Source organism: Python bivittatus, unplaced genomic scaffold, assembly GCF_059951505.1.
Source record: "Python bivittatus isolate LINGU-HERP-01145 unplaced genomic scaffold, Pbiv_v1 ctg000700_np1212, whole genome shotgun sequence".
NCBI lineage: Eukaryota > Metazoa > Chordata > Lepidosauria > Squamata > Pythonidae > Python > Python bivittatus.
In genome coordinates this window covers 74,207,224-74,226,324 of record NW_028277098.1, presented here as the reverse complement: position 1 = coordinate 74,226,324, position 19,101 = coordinate 74,207,224, and the positions used below count along the sequence as shown (strand labels likewise).

At 37.8% G+C, this 19,101-nt stretch overlaps 1 protein-coding gene across 2 annotated transcripts in view; it reads right to left on the bottom strand.

Annotated features, from left to right (window-relative positions):
- The window catches only part of ACSS2 (acyl-CoA synthetase short chain family member 2), a 69,367-nt gene extending 53,231 nt beyond the window's left edge, over positions 1-16,136 (bottom strand). The window contains exons 1-2 of one of the 2 annotated variants that reach the window (XM_088153563.1): positions 15,777-16,136; positions 10,649-10,844 (exon numbers count right to left, since the gene is read on the bottom strand). In XM_088153563.1, coding sequence (XP_088009689.1) covers positions 10,649-10,844; positions 15,777-15,906 — 326 coding nt within the window. In that variant the 5' untranslated portion in view covers positions 15,907-16,136. The remainder of the gene's footprint in view (positions 1-10,648; positions 10,845-15,776) is intronic. The other variant, XM_088153562.1, reaches the window with a different exon arrangement.
- Between the last annotated feature and the right edge of the window lie 2,965 nt (positions 16,137-19,101).

Below are 19,101 nucleotides of genomic sequence, written 5' to 3'. Positions count from 1 at the left end.
GGATATAAGTAGTTCAGAATGTAGTTGTAGATATTTTCACACTTCATAAACCGTTTTTAGGTGTTTCTAATGGCCTAGTGATGTTGCCATTTCTCAGCAATACTTTACCATATTGTAGAACATTATCAAAATGGAATTTCAAGCAGCCGCTGTTTCTCTATGTGAATGAATATCCATTTTCTACGTCAAGATTTATGTCATCACATTATGTCCTGCACAGTTAGTTTAATTAAAAGCAGTTCTGGATCGGTGTAACAGCTTACAGCCACAAAAGGCTGCCTAAAGCTTTTAAGCAAATTATACCTCTCCCCTTTTCATTAATGTGCAATTCAAGTATTGTCTGCAACATAACTCTGATTTAATCACTGACATAGAACAAACATCTTTTTCTAGATTTCTTCCAGTTTCTCTCCAAAAATACACACAAGGTCATAAGGAGAGTTGGAAATACTCACAGGCCCCATTTGTGCATTATAAAATCTCACTAACTGCAGTACGGCACAGGTATAAATTTACAACTCACCAGAATGCTGTTTTAAACATTAATGACAGTTTGTATATGGTATTTTCTGAAATTAAACTAGGATACAACCATAGACATCTTCTAATTCCCTTCTCATCCAGGCCATACAATCATATTCTTCCATTTCCCCAAGTAACCTACATGTTGATTTTGAAATATTGTTCACCATATGGAATTCTGAATGCAGTTTTCATGATGAAAAGATCAACAATTCACAAAAATAGCATGCTGTCTAAATCTGAGGTGGGGAGACTGTGGCCATACAGCTACTGTCAGGGTTGTAGTTCAGCAACTATGGCTAATAGCAAAGAATGTAGGGAATTGCAGTCCATCACCATCTCAAAACCATAGGTCTCTCCCCTCCACAGCAAGGCTTACAACATCTTATCCACTATAATGAAAAATTAACTTCTTTATCTAACAGATATACAACTGATTTTTACTGCATAGATAGGAAGAACCCCCCTATTTTATCTGCAAATTCAGTGGTTCTGCATTTTTTAACAGTAATAATACACACCCAGCAGCTATCACACTGGGAATTTTTCCTACACAGATTTACTTAGAAATGAATAATGTGAGTTGTCCAAGGGTTAAATGCATTCTTATGCAATTCCCCAGTTTATTTCAAAATAGCTTAAGCAAACAATATACACTGTGGATTAAGTTCTCTGAAAATAAGAAAGGGATTTTCCTGATGATATTTCTTATTAACTACAGGCAAATATGGCACCACGCCAGTGGAACTGATAGTCAATACATGGAAAAGGAAATTCTTCCTAAGAGTTCCTCTACCACAAAGAACTTCTGATCCTCCAGATGTGTAGAGAGTAAAGATGACTGTGGAGACCTTGGGGTTCTCTGAGCTTGGTTTGTTTTCTTGCAAACGTTTCATTACCCAGCTAGGTAACATCTTCAGTGCTAGCATGAAGATGCTATGTTCAATCCTGAGCTACACATATTCTCTTCTATTAGTAAAGGTGATCTTGACAAAGATAGGCAGACTCTGTTATCAAAGTATATTGCATACAAAAAACATGGCCTAAACTCAAAGTCATGCAGAAGGTACGTAAAAACCTCTCAGAAAGCCACCTCCCTAATTCCCAGGATTATAAGAGGGGGAGGAGATAAATCACAGTCAGACTTGCAAGATTCTGTTACTATAGCCAATCTTAATAAAGATAGATTAAGTCTTCCAGTGGAGTTGATTTCTTGGTCTGTTCTACACTGCGGGGCTGACATAATGTTGCTGAGTTGCAATTCTCACCACAATTCCTGGGGCAACTGGGAACTGCAGCACAACAATCTGAAGAACCACCACTTCCTCACCCAATCTAGAACAACTAGATCCTAGAGACTATGATGAAAACTTTGTTATTTGTACATTTAAGAAAGCTTTCCTATGCCCAGTCCTGAACTGCTGAATATACTGACTTAATGCAAAAGCAACAGTAACAAATAGCTCTTGAAAGTTTATATCAAACTATCTCCTCTGAAAATTAATTGTTTAGCGTAGCATTGTGAGTCTGCTTTCTTTCGTCTTCTAAATTTTAAAAATAAGGTGGGATTTGTATAAACTTTAGAAATAGTCCAAAAGATCCTACTATATGGTCCTGCTTTTAATAGTTCTTGGGTAACATTCAGATTCTTTAAGCATGGTTTGAAGAGACAATCCCAAACAACACTTGAAAAGTATGTACCATTCTTAAGCACTATTTTCAGTTCTAAATATACACAGTCCAATCAAAGAGCATGGAGTAAAGCTGTGTCATCTTTTTTGCAGAGAAAAACATGCTTGGAAAAACATGCTTTTCTGACATCCTTTAAAAAGTTTAATGAGTTTAAAGCAGCTTTTACTTTAAGGAGTTTCAGCAATCGGATGCTATGTGTGCATCCTTGTGCTCTACAAAGCACCTTTCTGACTTTGAATCCAAAACAACCCACTGCAAAGCACACAGCAGAAAATAGTGCTCCATCCCTACAGAATCTCTACAGTCTTAATAGAATTAACTAACAGAATAACCAAAATTACCAAAATTTCAGTCACTGTTATGTTAAATTATTAAGTTATGTATCTTTAAGAAAAAAATTTAATAGCAAGTCTCTATACAAACACCAGTACTATTTCTAGTGATTAAACAAGACTTCCTATGTAATTAGAGTATGAGCAATCAACTTTCAGAGATTATGGCATTTGCCTGCCTGGTTTTCTTACTCAATTACCATCCTGGCAAGACACCACCACTGGTGAAATGTAATTTATGAAATGAAGTCTTGCAAAACTATAACCACAGCCAAGTAGAAAGAGAAAGGGAGAGCAAATTCTCAATAAGCACATATACTAGAAATGTTATTTTAAGACAGAAATCATGTAATTCAGTCCAGCATTCCCATTTATATCATTTGCCTGCACACGCACACTTAATCCTCAATATGGAAAAAATAATTCATTAAAAATTCTTATATGAAAAGGAGTTGAAGAAAGTTAGTGAAACTTTTTGAGAGATTTGACAGAGGGACTAGAAAAAGAAGGGAAGGGTCAATTCAAGGTTTGCCAGTGAACTTCTGCAATACTCCCATGGCAAGGAAAGCAGCATAACCATTATTTGCTCTGCAGACCAGGTGACTGAGGCCTCAGCCTTGCGCTTAACATTTGAAAATACCACAAATCACCATTCTTTGTGATCTTTGGCAGTCAGCTAATATCAACACTATTTCATCTCTTTAAAAATCATAAGAACCTGCTTTACCTATAAATCATGGCTAGCGTAACCATCAAGAACTAAAAAGCCACAATTGGTGAGGTTTGCAGATTATGCCAGGCCATAAACTATGGTCTACAAATAACAAAGGCTGAATTTACCCCCTACACTAAATTCAAACCACAAAATCACTGTGCAATATGTGAAGCCATCACAGAGTAAAGCAGAAAAGCAACCTGAACGAGTCTAATTTACTTCGGCTTCCCAGTGCTGGATGGTTTGGTTCAACATCTGCTTTCAATCCATGAACATCAGTGAGATATATCTGTGAGTCTAAGACCATTCCATTGGTCTCATTCTCCATTATCATTCAGGTCTACTTATTTCTGTCTCTAAGAATATTAAAGAATGGATTTTTAAAATCCTTGTCAACTAAAAACAAACCAGTTATCAGCAACTCACATTCTGCATTGCCATGTGGGCAACAGTAATTATAATCGTTAACAACAAATTAACAAATACTACTGTAGGTGCCAGACCTTTATAAGTACAGCCCTTCATAATTAACACATCTGTTAACACAGTATCAACCCAAGGTATCAGGTACAAGATAAAGAGTTGTCCATCAATGGAGCAGGTTACCTTAGAAAATAGTAAACTCTCCTTCCCTGGAGGTATTTAAAGAAAGGTTGGACTGCTATCTGTTGTGGATGCTGTAGTAGTAGATTCCTGAACTGGGCAGGGGGTTCGACTAGATGGCCTGCAAGGTCCCTTCCAATCCTCATTCTCTTATTTTATTACTGTGAATATCCAGATTCTGTTAGCGCTCTCAACATGCATGCTTAAATGTGAGAGTTGAATAACTACAAATCAGCAATTAAACTGAGCCAGAGGCCCTGGACTACTTGTGGGGCATATGCATCACAGGGAGTATTGTTTGAAAAATCTGTTGCACATGAAAAATTCATGGCATTGGAACTATAGGAAGCAATACAGTATTTCCTTTTCAGGCTAAAATCAAAATGTTACACAAATCCACAAAGAAGATTAAAATATAGACCATTTGAGGCATGTGCACGTGTGCGTGTATGTGTATATTTTTAAGACAGAAAGTGGCAATCTGATGCCTGCCTGGATTTTAACTCTGATCAATCCCAGCCAATCTGGCCAATGGTAAAGGATTATTGGAGATGCAATTCAAAACAGCTGGAAAGTACCATTTTGCCAACCTCTGGTTTAACAGCTTGGATCAACATCATATTTTTATTATTGTCTGTTTTATATCTTACAAAAATGAAACATTTATTTTTATTTATAAACAAACATGTAGATCAAAATGCAATAGTCCTGTGTGTACATATAGCATATGCAGGGATGCCAACGAACTTAAGAAAAAGCGCCTACATATAGGAATCCTACACACTACCACCCTGCATATTCTTTTTAGAGAATAGGGTTTCAAATATGCAACACTGAGCAGAAAGATTACAGGATGAAGGAGAATTATAAAAAGACTGACTCTACGTTAGGAATGCTTAAAGAAACTTTCTTTTTTTCCCCCTTTCCTCAACCCTCTTTAAACTGCAACCAATGCTATCTCCAATGACATATTAAAAGATACATGGGAACAGAGTCCAGGCCTCCAAGGGAGGCTCCTACTTTCACAGAGGAAGAACATGAGAAGAAAGTATGATTGCTTCCTTCTCACATTATCAAAGTGGCCTTTCTCAGTCTGCTTTTCTCATAGCAGGAAGACTGCTGCACGGACACTGTATCGTTTCTCCCAACTGCAGAAAAGCAATTTAGGGAGTATAGCTTTGAATTTATAAGGTCCAGAAAGTGAGAGGTTGATCGATACCACAGCACATATCCCTCATATTATTTTCTAACTTTAGCATAAGAAATCTCTACTTTAAAGGTATGCAGTATCTTCTCATGTTTGCAGAGCAAACATCAAGCCCTAAAACTGGATCAGAAAAAATAGATAAAGTCACTTTGTTGAGCTGGAATACCAAATGACTTTCAAAACAGAGGAGTTGTGATTAGGATAACTTTCAGTTTTGTGGAATACAGAATATGTTATTTAGCCAGACAAAAAATTAATTTCTATTCCAATAGCATCCCTTTTCAGAGACAAATACCCTCAAGCTAAATTAAAAAGCAACGTCTTATATATTCTTCAGAGTACAAAACCTTCTGTCTGTCTACAAGATCGTGGCAGCAAATGCTAATCCTTTGCTATATACATACTTTCTATACCTTCATAAGCAATAAATATAACAACATCAAGGTTTCCAATCCACTTATTTGCAAGCCTAGCAGAGGGACCGCCTCTCCCCAGTTACAACTGCCTGTCCCACCAGAGAGGGCATGTTGCAGGTCCCATTGGCTAGGGAGCTTCACTTGGTGGACCCTAGGCAACAGGCCTTTTCTGCTGTGGCCCCTGCTTTATGGAATATTCTTCCTCCTGAAGCGAGGCTGACTTAATCCCTTCTAACTTTCCAGAAGTTGCTCAAGACCTGGTTGTGCCATCAAACCTGGGAACCCCAGGGGTCTGGTGAAATACTGAGATGGCTCCAGTGTAATGAACACCTGCTTTTCACCGAATACTTTCTATTTTTTCTTTTAGCTTTGTTGTATGCCACCCAGTCACTTGTTTCTGAGATGGGTGGCCATATAAATATGACAAATAAATAAATAATCTGAATGCTTCTAAATAGCAAATTCACAGTAAATCCATTCCATGTCTGCTTATTTACCAATAGCTGAAAATACTTAATGACATTTATTGCTTGTGGCTTTTACTAACTGATGCTTCTTGTAATGTTAAGCAAAGACTTAAGACAAAAATGAATCCCAAAAGTAAACTATTAAAACAGCAAACAAGAAAAAAAAGATGGCTTAACAAGCAGCAAAATGATAGAAAGGTAAGATCAATAAAAAGGAGGGAAACATTCACATCCTCATTAAACTCCCTGAAAGTTGTCTCAAAAAATGAAGGATACTTTGAAGATCCTGGGCAGAAATTTTATATAAACCTTTGAACATCTGTCTAATCTTTTATTTGCATTTGAACTATAAACTGATTATCAATGTTCTCTGCAACCTTCTTATGATACAATCCATCTGCAAGAATGATACAATCCATATGCAAACCTAATCCTAAGGAATATTCAGGATAATGGATACCTTAGATCAGACATGGACAAGCTTTTGTTCTCCAAGCGCTGCTGATTTCAAACCTGCATCAATCATTCTTTCTCATGGCTATCCTCATGCCATGTACAAATTCTACAAACCTCATTACATTATGCCATCTTTTCTCCTAATCAAGAAGTCCCTAATGCTTCAGTTTAGAGGAAGATAATGCACAATCCTCCAGATGTCATCAAAGACGAATTCCCAGCGACCTTAGCAAAAGAGCCAATGATGAGAGATCAAAGCAGCTGCAGTCTAGCAACACCAGTTGGGGACACATCTTGCTTATGACTAGCTAAAGTCCAGGGACTTTTGCTATAAACTGTAAGATTTATGCATGGCACAGAGCAAGTGGGGAGAGCCTACGGAAAGGAGCAATCTCATAATAAGACCAACAATCATTTAAATAAATTTACTGGCAGATTTCACACAAGCAAAAATACTTGGCCACACAAACCTAATTTAATGTGGTATTATTTAATTATCTGATTATTGTTATGGTTTTATGGTGTTTTGGTTTTAATTTACATTTTTATGACTGTAAACCACCAAGTCACTTGGAAGTCAGCGGTACACAATTCATGTAACAAATAAATGAATACATACATTTATGAAATGTATTGCCATTGCTGGGGTGATTGCCACTAACTTAGACAAGTTGTGTACATGATGAAATTGACCCTCTAAATATAAAGACAATGTATATCTGTGTATAAGTTGCAAAAGAGCAAGCTTAAAGGGAGGCCTCTCTCCTTTATGTTCTGTGGGTTGACTTCCAAGAAGCATTCAGTTTATCTCTTTGCAAACAATATTCGAAGCTTGTAGCACCCCTGGATAGTATTTAGCAGCACTCTTTTGTATTCTGGTTTTGTAGTTACAAAAGGCACTTATCAACAACAGAAAAAAGTTTCATAAATGGTCAGCTATGTTTTTTCTGAATTCCATTTCTAGAAGAAATAGGCTAAAGTTGAAAAATGTATCTTTCTATTATCAAACCAAAACATTTTGCTTTCTCAGACTATCTTGCACCCTTCATTAATTTGCAGTATGCCCTCTTTTTCATCTTTTATTTCAGGTTTAGGGAACTTCCAGCTAATTAATACTTACTTAGCAAGAGCATACTAAAGTAGAGCATTCTTTACTTGAATAAAGAAAAAGGGAATGTTCTGCATTCGCAAAACTGTAATATTCACTTCAGTTCCATAAATAACTTGAGGCCGTTAACAAGAATTTTACATTTCCGTAAGAGGCAAATAAAAGTAGAAACCAATTGCTAGTAGAAATGATCTAGCTGGATATCACTTTTAAAAAGTAAACTGGGTTACCTCTAAACAATAAGGAACAACACCCTCTCAGCAGTTAACCATTTTTATCTTTCTAAACTAGCTAAAGAGATACACAAAACACTTGCAAATAGAAATGGCCAGTCTGAACCAGAAGGGTTCTGACCTTGAAACAGATGGGATGTTTCAGAGCCAGAACATTTTAATACAGACATTTTGCACACCTCTACATAGCTTCTGCACAAAGGACAAGGGGACTGGAATTCCTCTAGAGTTGTTCCTACCTTCTGAACGCAGTAATATTTGATAGGCATTAAACGGAAACAGCTAGATTTGTTATTTTAAGCCATAGTAACACAGTTACTAACAAAATGGTTAACAAGAAACTGAACTCCAGAAGAAGAGGACCCAGAAGAGTAAGCAATCTTCTCACTGACTCCAGAGTAAATCATAATGCCTTCTTTCTTCCAATAAGATTTAAATAGAATCTGTCTCCTTTTCTCTGTTTCATTTTTAAACTACCCTATGACACTGAATTATCAAAGTTATATCCGCATTGACCCACACTAAGTGAAACTAGGGCAAAATGTTGTCAGTAGTTCTCAACACCACTTTAAAAGATTATGCCATTAAGTTCATGCACGGTTATTGAGGCAACCCAGGATGGTGCAGAATGTTCTAGAAAAGCCAAAAGAAGTTCTATGGCCTCAGAATGGTGCACAGGCATATCAAAAACACTCTCAGCTTATATTAAGTAAACCTGGTTTAACACAGCCTTTTGGTTGGATCTTAATTTGTAGTTTTGCCAGAAGAATCTGTTTCCTTGAATGTACCTAATATAAACTGGATAGAATAGGAGATATATTTAAGGCAGAAGGCATTACACTGATATTACTTTCCATAGTTTGCTGCCACATCTAGCACCAGAGAACGCAATATTGCCTCACAAAGAAATGCCTGGCTGCCCGACCATCTTTAATGAACACTGGAACAGCTATGAAATTCAGATTCTGAAATTCCATCATTGCTTTAATAAAATATTTTAAAAAAAAAACAATTGCAACTTATTTATACTTCCCATACTGTTTCCTCAGATAGCCTGATAACTCTGACTTAGCAGAAATTGTAAGACACTTGGACTCTGAAGGATGCTTTAAAAAGATTTCAATATGCATAATATGGATTTGCTTTTGATGGAGTAGTAATTACAACTAGTGCAAAATGCTGTAGCTAGGGTACTAAAAGGGACTACCTATTAAGAATAGATTACATCATCTGAAAAAATTGTGATGGCTGCCAGCATGCTAAAAAGTCAAGGTCAAGTACTTGTGCTGACATACAAAGCTTTATATGGTTTAGGATTTGGATATCTGATGGGCAGTCTTCTCCAGCAAAGGATCAAGTAGGGATGCATTCTCGATTATATCATATTTGCCAGATATTCACTAGAAAGGCATTCCAGATATAGGTGGTGGAGCAATTCAGTGGTGAAGCAAATGTGGAATTCCTTTTTCATTCAGTTATGGTTGCCACAGTTAACTTTTGTTATCAACTGAAGACCTACTTATTCATAAAACCTTTAATTTACTTTGTATCGGTATGGCATTTATTGTAACAATAGCATCACCACGGTTCATTTACTGTTGTTTTGTGACTTTAATTTCTGTAGCTTTATATGGTTTTATTGATTTGCATTGTTGTACTCCATTTAGGAATTACTTTTAATTAAAGTAATTGGCTAAATAAAATTTAAGAATAAGTCAGTCTGATAAACACCAATGCTATTACAGCTGTAAACAGAAACACTCAGGAGTACAGCCCCAGTGAAATCAGCTGGACTTACTTCCTATTAAACATTGACAGGATTCATGCCACATTTCCTGACTCCTCTTTTGCTCAGTAAAGCAAAAGGGAACTAGAACTGTCAGAAAGAGGAAATAAATGATATTAGTATCCTTGAGCACAAGAAAAGATGAAGCAATTATACCGTGGTTATTTTTTAAAAAAATACTGGGTTTCTAGTATTATGGTTTTAATTTATTGTTAGCCACTCAGAGCTGCAGAACCAAGTGGGTAGCCATATGTTTAAATAGATAAATAAATATGCCAAAGATTAAAAACTGCATGTGTGGGTCACTGTGAAAAAGGAATATATGCTAATGAATAGACCATAATAAACTTTGTTCTTCTTTCAGCAGGTATCTGTATGCAAACCATACTTCCTATATGGCTACTGCATACTGCCAAACTATAGTTTACTTTATAGTTGCTACCAAGCTCTATCGTTTGACTGTCTGAGGACCAATCTACAAGTGGAAGAAAGCTGGCATTTTGAAAGCATCATAAAGCATTGCTTTAAGAAACTGAAGCCTATGAATAAGATAATAATGGAAGACTTAAAAAATATTTTAGAGAGTACACCCTTTCCTTGTTTAGCGACTGTGTTCCATTCCAACAACCTGGTCATTAAGCAAAATGGTCGCTAACTGAACACATGACTGTGAGAGAGAGAGAGAGATGCTGCAAAGATCACTGCTGCCATCTCATTCAGATAAAGTCACATTGTACAGCTATACCAGTGTTACTCTCACTCCAGTGTGTGCTGTTGTCAGGCGCATGAAATTTGGTTGTAAATGAATGCATTGGTCAGAAAATGAATTTTTTATTACCACTGTATTTGTAAATGGTCACTAACCAAGGTAGCTGCTAAATAAGGAGTGGGGTTTTTGCAATTAGCATTTTAGACAGCATGAAAACTGAGAAATCTACAGTATCTGAAGACAATTTCCCCTATTTACACATGCACTTTACAAGAGGGTTTCTAATGACACGATACTTATCCATCCTTTACCATTCATCTCCAACATTTTATCCCGCAACAATAGTTTAATTTTAAATTTATATGGGAACCCTCTAGATCAGAGTAGGAAGCAAAACATTACCAATAAAATGCTATTTTGTCTCCAAGCTTATTCTCATAAACATTTCTGTCCAAGAGATTGTAGCAAATGTTGGTTGTAGCTCCTTTCATCCATTCAATAAAGATTTTCCCTTTGGTAACATCAAAATTGTACTGCAGAAATGGTCCAGTATGTTGGGTCCTCCAGTAAAATTCTTTGGCTATATCACCCCAAAATTCTGCAAAAAAGTAAAAGAATGTTTCAAGCACAAGATATCAGTAAATACTATAAGACATCAATATCAAGCAACATGAGTCAGTCTATTAGAAAAAAAAGACCTAATTTGCAATCTTATGAACACTTACTAAGAAGCAGCAAGCAGGTCTCACTATTGCTATATATTGGCTGTATTCTGAGGAATATATTAATATTCACTACTAGCAGAAAATATCCACAAAAATGATTTTTTCTGACGACAGAATTGCATCTACATGCTATTTATTCAGAGGCAAGATCACAGAACTTGGCTAAGACAGACCAAAAGTCCTTCTAGCTAGCATCCTGTTTTCCATAGCAACTAATCTGATGCTTCTGGGTAAATTCACAAGCAGGACAAGACAGAAAGTTAATATTTTGCATTCAAGTACAATTTTCCTACTTAACTACATACTACCATTATGACTGAAAATATACAAACCCAAGTCCCACATACTGAGTGGAACCGACATTCAAGTACTGTATATGTTGATAAATGCACCAATTACATAATCATGGCCAATTATCTACCTTCTTCCAATTTTAAATATTACAAAAATGTGCTTAAATACTTCCTTTTTACGCATTACAATATTAAATGTTACTCATCTTTATACATAAAAGTCTATTTGGTGGATCGGATCGAACATATGCTACCTTATACCCATGATTCTGAGTAAACTTTCAATTTTAATCCTGCAATCCTTTTACACATGAGTATTTCTAAAATTCCAGAGGAATTGCCAGATTAACTGCTCTAGCAAACCATATGGAACAATAAAAGTGAATAAATGTGGGTGAAGCAAGTTTTAGACAAAAACGTAAGTCATCCACAATAAAACCTATTAGCCTTTAACCTATTTGTGATCAGAAATTATCTCCAATAAAAGCCAATTTATGAATTTATTTTCAAATTACTAAAAATTTGCCTAAATACTCTCAGCATCAGTTTGAGAACACAACTATTTCTACTAAAAGCAGTTTAATACCTTTTGACTATCCTAGAACACTAACTTCTACCTTCTATGACATCATACAAGGGTCATGAATATTTTAGTACTAAAGTGGTAATTTTTTTCTAAATACACCTATGTTACTTAAAGTATGAACAAATAGACTGCCCTTCTATTCAATGCTGGGTCATTTTGAATGCATTCAGGAATATTTACCACATTAAGCAAGTTCTACTATAACCCTTAACTCACACTTAACTCATAAACAAAGGAGACACAGCAGCCTTTAGAACACTTCCTGAGCTATACAAAATATATATCACATTGAGCCATAGACATACCTGTTCTTTACTACATTAGCAATGCAGCACTTAATGTCCCTCACATCATTATAAAATTTAGAATAAAGTAGAATATATTTTATTCTATTATAAATAGAATAAAATTTTAAATCAGTCGCTAAGTACAAGAAACACTGCAAATTCCCCACCTCCTAAAATAAGAAATGTGGTAAAAGATTTGGCAAAAGGGGATAATCATAATGTGCCATGTACTGAATTTGAGAAAAAAATGTTCTTGAGTAAAAAAAAATATTGGTCAAAGAAGTAAATGGATACAAGATTCAATTAAATCCCCAATGTTCCCAGGGAAAATGGAAAAGCAAGTGGGAAAATAATATAAAACATACACATGTATTGTTGCTGAAGAAGGAAAATGTATGAACAAGATTACAATTTTACAAGTATGGAAGAAAAAAAACCCTAGACTTTATTCACTCTGTTCCAGAATTTGTACCGGTCTGTCTAGTGTTTTGGAGTCAAAGTGCGGGGAGCAAACATAGCACCTGTCAGCAACTCCTTAAAGTAGGCGTGCCTTTTCCCACAGCTTCCCCACAGCTGCCGCATAACCCTGGGAAAAGACATGTTTGATTCAAGGAGTTGCAATCTATATCTGGTTCTATTTCTGGATCTTCAGATGGTCCAGTGCAACTTTTTGCCTTCAAATCCAAAGCACTGCACAAGCTGCCTGTCTAACATCAATAAACATTTTGGCAACATGAAGTTCAGCTAATTATTCCATATATGCTTGATTTGTTTTCAGCTCTGTCAATTTCAGTTTCAACATCAATATATTTTGGAGCCCTAACATAATTATTTCCTTTATGCTCATCAAACTCCCTGCCCCTTCCTGACTATAAAAATATATTACTATAATCAAATCAACTGAAAGGCTGACATGATGAAAAATGAAGGATAGTCTCTAATGCCATCTTGACTTCCAAACACACCACTGGGCCTTAAATGGATCCCAAAGACAATTTTGGAAATTAAAAAGCAGAGCCAGAGGGGGGAAAAAAGTTCAGGGGACTAATGTAGAGCAAGAGGGGGAGAAATATGGAATGTTTTCTACCTGGTATGTTTATGTGTTGCTTATTTTTTCTCCTTTGGTGAGATATGTATGTTAGTAGTTTTGCCTGTTTCTTCTGGTGCAGCACACTGAGTGATGTGGATGAGTATTTCACCTGTGTGATGTGGAAGAGTATTTTCACTCTCAGGACACTACCATTTCCCTTCTGCATAATGTATGTTGAATTCAATAATCTTATATTTTGAAATTTCTCCTGGACTTAGAAGCAAAAATGCTTATTATACTCTCTTCTATATGTACCAATGGGGTATAGAACAGCATATTACAAGTACATATTTTATGATGGAATAATAAAAAAGAATGTTATCTTCTTTAAATGCCATCCTATCATACTTAGAAGCATAACTGCACAAATGTATAGCTGTTACAAATCTCAGTAAACTTCATTTGTATTTGTCCAAACAAATATAAGCTGAAGTAAGTCTACATTATCTGTTCCTTTTCCTTCACCAGATTAACATGACTACATCTCAGGAAATTGGCTTTTCCAGCACTGAAAAGAAATATTTGCATCTATGACTTCAAACAACAATAGTGTGTTCCAGTTATAATTGACAGCAGTATTTTATTTCCACACTGCCAGACAGTTGCAGCAAGGCTTTGAACTAAGTATTCTTTATGCTACAGGTAGACCACAACTGGGAATGGCAACTCAGTTATTAAGCAAAATGGTCATTAAGTGAAACTGCAACTGTGCTTACAATCTTACTTTAGCTTTCTTTTGCTTTACAGACCTGTGAAGATCATAAACGCGAGGACTGGTTGCAAAGTTATTTTTTCATCACCGTCGTAACTGCAAATGGTTGCTAAATGAGGCAGTCACTAAACAAGGATTATCTGTGTTTTTCTTTAGGAGCTTGCAAACACACCCTCCATAGACAACATAGTGGAAATATTGTAACAAAATATCTAGGGTTTTTTTTCTCTTAATAGTGCTGGGTGGGGAATTCTAGGAGTTGAAGTCCACACATCTTACAAAGTTGCCAAGCTTGAGAAACACTGATCTAGATATTAAAATCTGGTTGCTTGGTTTCTCTACTTACCTACTGCTGAAAGGTTTGCACCTAATTGTAGTCAGTATCTTGCTACAAGAGCCAGTTTAGTGTAGTGGTTAAGGCTTCAGGCTAGAAACCAGGTGACAATGATTCTAGTCCCACCTTAGGCAAGAAGCCAGCTGGGTGACTTTGGGCCAGTCACTCTCTCTCAGCCCTAGGAAGGAGGCAATGGCAAACCACTTTCGAAAAACCTTGTCAAGAAAACTGCAGGGACTAGTCCAGGTGGTCACCAGGAGTGAACAATGATTTGAAGGCACCCAAAAAAAAAAAATCTTGCTACAACCAGGTGAATGCCACTAACTTCAGGTAAATCTTTGACAGCCAAGAATTGACAAAATATAATCTAGGCACTGTTTTGAGCCAAACACTACAGGGCTAATGTGAATAAGACCTTATTCTGGCAACAGTTATTGCAGTATCCAAGAACCAGCACAGCATGAACTCAAGATATACTATAGCTTCACTGAAGATCTTCCCCCACTTCAGAAAAACTGCTGCTCAGCTGGAAGCATGTTGTCAACTTTCACGTGGACGTAACTTCAACATGTAACATCATTTAACCACTGGGGGTAATGCTAGCACCAGTTCTGTGAATTTAGCAGATATACATTCATGCTCATTTAGATAAGCAAATACATAAGGAAGCAAATAACGCAGAATTACATATTGTTATAAATCTGGGGGAGGTCTGATGAGATTGTCCTATTTCATAATCTGCTGTAATTAATTTTCAGGAGAAAACTTATTTGTGGATTACAGTACACTGCATCGCCCAAATTTATACATGTCTTCATCTTTGAACTGTTAAAATGCTCTTTGTTTATTTTAACATAACACGTTAAACAATAGGGTGTTGGTTTTTATAATCCAGGTAGGTGACGTAGCATTTACCTCATAGAACAACAACAGATTATTTTTCTTCTGTTTGGACAAATAATTAACATGATGCTAATTGTAAATTCAGAAACTTAACTTGGAGCCAGAATGGACAAGCACTGTCCCCTGCACGCCACTGCCTGAAACACCCCAGCAAACTAATTCTGGCAGAGATGCTAGGAGACACTTGCTGCTCGCACACTGCAGGACGGAAATCCGCCCCGCAGCCCGGACTGTCCACCTGCGACTGACTGATGGGTTCCAGGGCAGCTGCTGGATCGCCTTCAGGACCCTGGTGCATCAGATCAGAAGGACCGGCGGCCACCAATCTGACCCCATGGGAGCAGGAGGAGGACAGCCGTGCAAGCACATGGTAGTAAAGGAGAAGAGGAGAAGCTGGACGGGTCCTGCGCCCTTGAGGCAGAGGCTTCTCGCTTCCAAGCGTCCTTCTCCCTCCCTCCCGCCGCCCGACCCTGCCACAGCCCGGCTCCCACCCTGCCTGCCACGGTCAGGAAGCCAAGCAACTGCGAGCGGCCTGGAAGTTTGCCCCGAACCTGACAGGGAAAGGCGCGCCAACCTCGCCCACTACGGCCTGGCACTCACCCTGCGGCTCCTCCACCGAGCGGCGGTAAAGCTCCCGGTATTTTTCCAAGGAAGGCACATGCGCCTCCCGCGCCAACTCCGGCGGCGCCCGGTAAAGCCTGGCGGCGCGCTCTTCCCTGGGCAGCACCATCCTCCGGGCTCCAAGCAAGAGAAGGAGCGGAACGCCAAATTGCAGCTGACGACCAGCGAACGAGTCGCGAGCACTGAACTAGGAAACACCCCGGCGAAGCTGTCTTTACCAGGCTCCGGCTTCTGGGAGGAGCAAGGGCGGGAGGAAGCCCGGCCAAGCTCCGCCCAGGCCGGAGGCAGTTGCACGAACTGGCCCGAGATACGAGGAAGAGCGAGCGCCCGACCTGCACTGGCCCGGGCAGTCGCCCGCCTTTTCGCGATTACGGCTGCCTCCTAGCACGCCGCGGCGGCCGCTGCTTTTTCCCGAATAGGGGTGGTGCACTTAAGTAATTTCAGACTCTGGACTTAGTGGGGTGTTTCCGTTCTCTTTAAGCGGTAATATGTGTTACTTCACACTTGCTTCACTCAACTCATGCGTTTGGCGTGCCCCTTAGTTTATTTGCTGAGTGGGGCCCTGAAATTATGCCCACGAAGTCCTTGTTCTCAAATAAAGAAAAAGTCAAAGTTGAGTTTACTTCGATCCGGTTTAGTACTCTGGGTCCTCAGTTAGCCCAATCCCTCTAATTTCTGGTTGGATTTTCACTGACTCATGGGTCTTGCTCTGCAAAATGGATTTTAAAACGCCATGTTGTCCTAGGACTAACTAATACGGGTGCATCTTTATGTAAAGAGAGGTTAAGGGTCAGTGTGCCACTGTTAGCAACAGCCTGCTCTGTTTTCCTGTGCTTTTTCCAATATGTATACTAGGACAATTGGAAAGAATTTGTCCCTACAAAAATGTGACATTCTTCAGCAATTAAATATTCCACTCCTTCTATTTTTCTATTTTGGATAAAATTATGTTTGACCCTCCATGATGCAATTTCTGGTTATGGGATAGGTATCTATGACTCCTTTTTAAGCTGGAACCTTGCATTTAATTTGATTCAGTGTCTGTTGTTTCAGTGCAAACTGCTTTTGACAGGAGCTTTAAAAATATCGAAAGTCTTGTGGCATCATAAAGAGTGATAAGTTGAGACTGCAATGGAGACAAGTCTTTTCTGCCATGGCTTCCGCCCTATGGAATATCATTTCCCCCAAGGTGAGATTAGCCCCATCCCTATTAGCCTTCCAAAAAACCCTTAAAACATGGTTTTTCCAGCAATCTTGGGGATCCCATGGAAACAGCCTGCAAGATACTTATATTGTGTTTAGGATGTTGGTCCATTCTCCCGCAGTCTTAGTTCTATTTATGTTTCATTGTTTTTAATAGTGGTTTATATTTGTTTTAACTGTTTGTTTTGTTGTATGCCACCCAGAGACACGTTTGTGAGATGAGCGGCTATATTGGCTAAATAAATAAATAAAATTATATAATTATCTAAATTGGGTCTTAATTTTGAAGAGACTGCTATACTCATTCGGCACAGTAAAGCATGACCTAGTTAAACATAGGTTTGTTAAATTATTATAGGCTGGATTTGCCCCAAAAGCTAAACCATAAACCATGATTTTCAGATGATAGCAGTTGTCTGCATGTTAAGTTAAACCAAACAAACCCCTTTATTCCATCCAATAGAAGAGCTTTCTTATTTATATCAGAAAGAAATTTGAGCAGATGATCAACAGATACAAATTTCATACTTACAAAATGAACAGGACACAGACAAAGTCTATGAAAATAATCCCTTTATTAGGTCAACTGGAAGTTAATAAAATATTTACAATGATTTTGTAAACCATTTGGCATAATAAAGTTTATAAATGCTTACTTTTTCCCCCTAGTCCTTATAGCTATTCATGTTTTAGGAAATAAAATTGATTAGGGGATGTTCAAGATAGGGGATATAATCCTGATATTGGAACAATATAGGATCTCCACTGATCACGTGTCAAGGGTCCTTACTATTGTGACACTGCCTGAATTATTCTTGTGACATTTTATCCATGGACAAAATTTGGTTTCAAACTGCAACTATAGCTGCAGAACCAGCCCCCAATTGTGGCCATGTCTTTCAAGAAGCAGCCAGTTCCCTCATTAGAGGGAATGGCTGGCTTACCCGCTTCCCAGTTTTTGGGATTCCATAGTGGTAGAGAGATGGCATGGGTGCACAAGAAGGCTTAATGCAGAATAATCAATGTGCCAGCAAGTACTCAGAAGAAAATGGAGGTACTAAAATGCCAGCAACTTACATTTTTTATAAGGAAAAAAAGGAGAGTGTTTAGGTATGGAATTGAAGGAACATGGCAAACCTTATTATTGACCAGCAGGTAAGCACTGATTTTGCTGGTAGTTCTCTGTGCTTAGCCAGTGGGCCCCAAGGACAAGAGATAACCTGGCTGTCAGTTCTCTGCAAGTGGTACAGACTCACATACATGCAAAGATGCTTCTGCTCATACAGTTACAAGATCCACAAAAAAATCAAAATACCTGTAATCAGCTGTATCTACATATTAATAGGAGACTGAAAGTCTGATAGTTTGGAAGTGCCATATGTTATCTGCACTTGGGTCCCACTGAAATAAATTGGATTTGAGTCATTACTCATTTTTCACATTGGTTTCACTAGGATCTAAATGCAAGTAATCTAATTAACAGTGTACAACTTTGAAAGAATCAGTTCATACATTATGCTAAGCCATAATTTGTTTAATCATGAGGTATAGAATAAGCTATAGATGCTGTTATAAACACAGTTTGCACACCACAAAGATAGGGTTCACATAACATTCTGTAAACTATGGCTTATATACTACAATGTCAGGTTCCATACAACATGTTAAACCAAAACCAAGCAAACCATGTTATAGCTAGTTGTTGCATATATCCAATGTATATCATACTCTTGTGGCTGCAGCAAGGAATTCACTGTTGGCTTACAAGCATTCTTCCACATAGTCCTATGATCAGTCTTCCCTGATTGCGTGACTCAGCAGCTGCATGGATCATTTGTGGGAAGGAATTGTAAATCATGCCACCTAGGATAAGGACTGAAATTTTATACCAGAATGGACATTCTGGCATCAACCTCCTGCTGAACAGATCTAAATGTTGCACAATTTTAACAGAGGGTTGGGTAAAGAACAATGGTTTCCTGTTCTTTATGATGCTGAACTATATAGAAAAAATGTAAAGCCAACATTTTTCTGCTCCATCAGCAAACTGTCACACAGAATATATCTTCACTGCATTTATATTCTACCTTTCCCTGAAAGC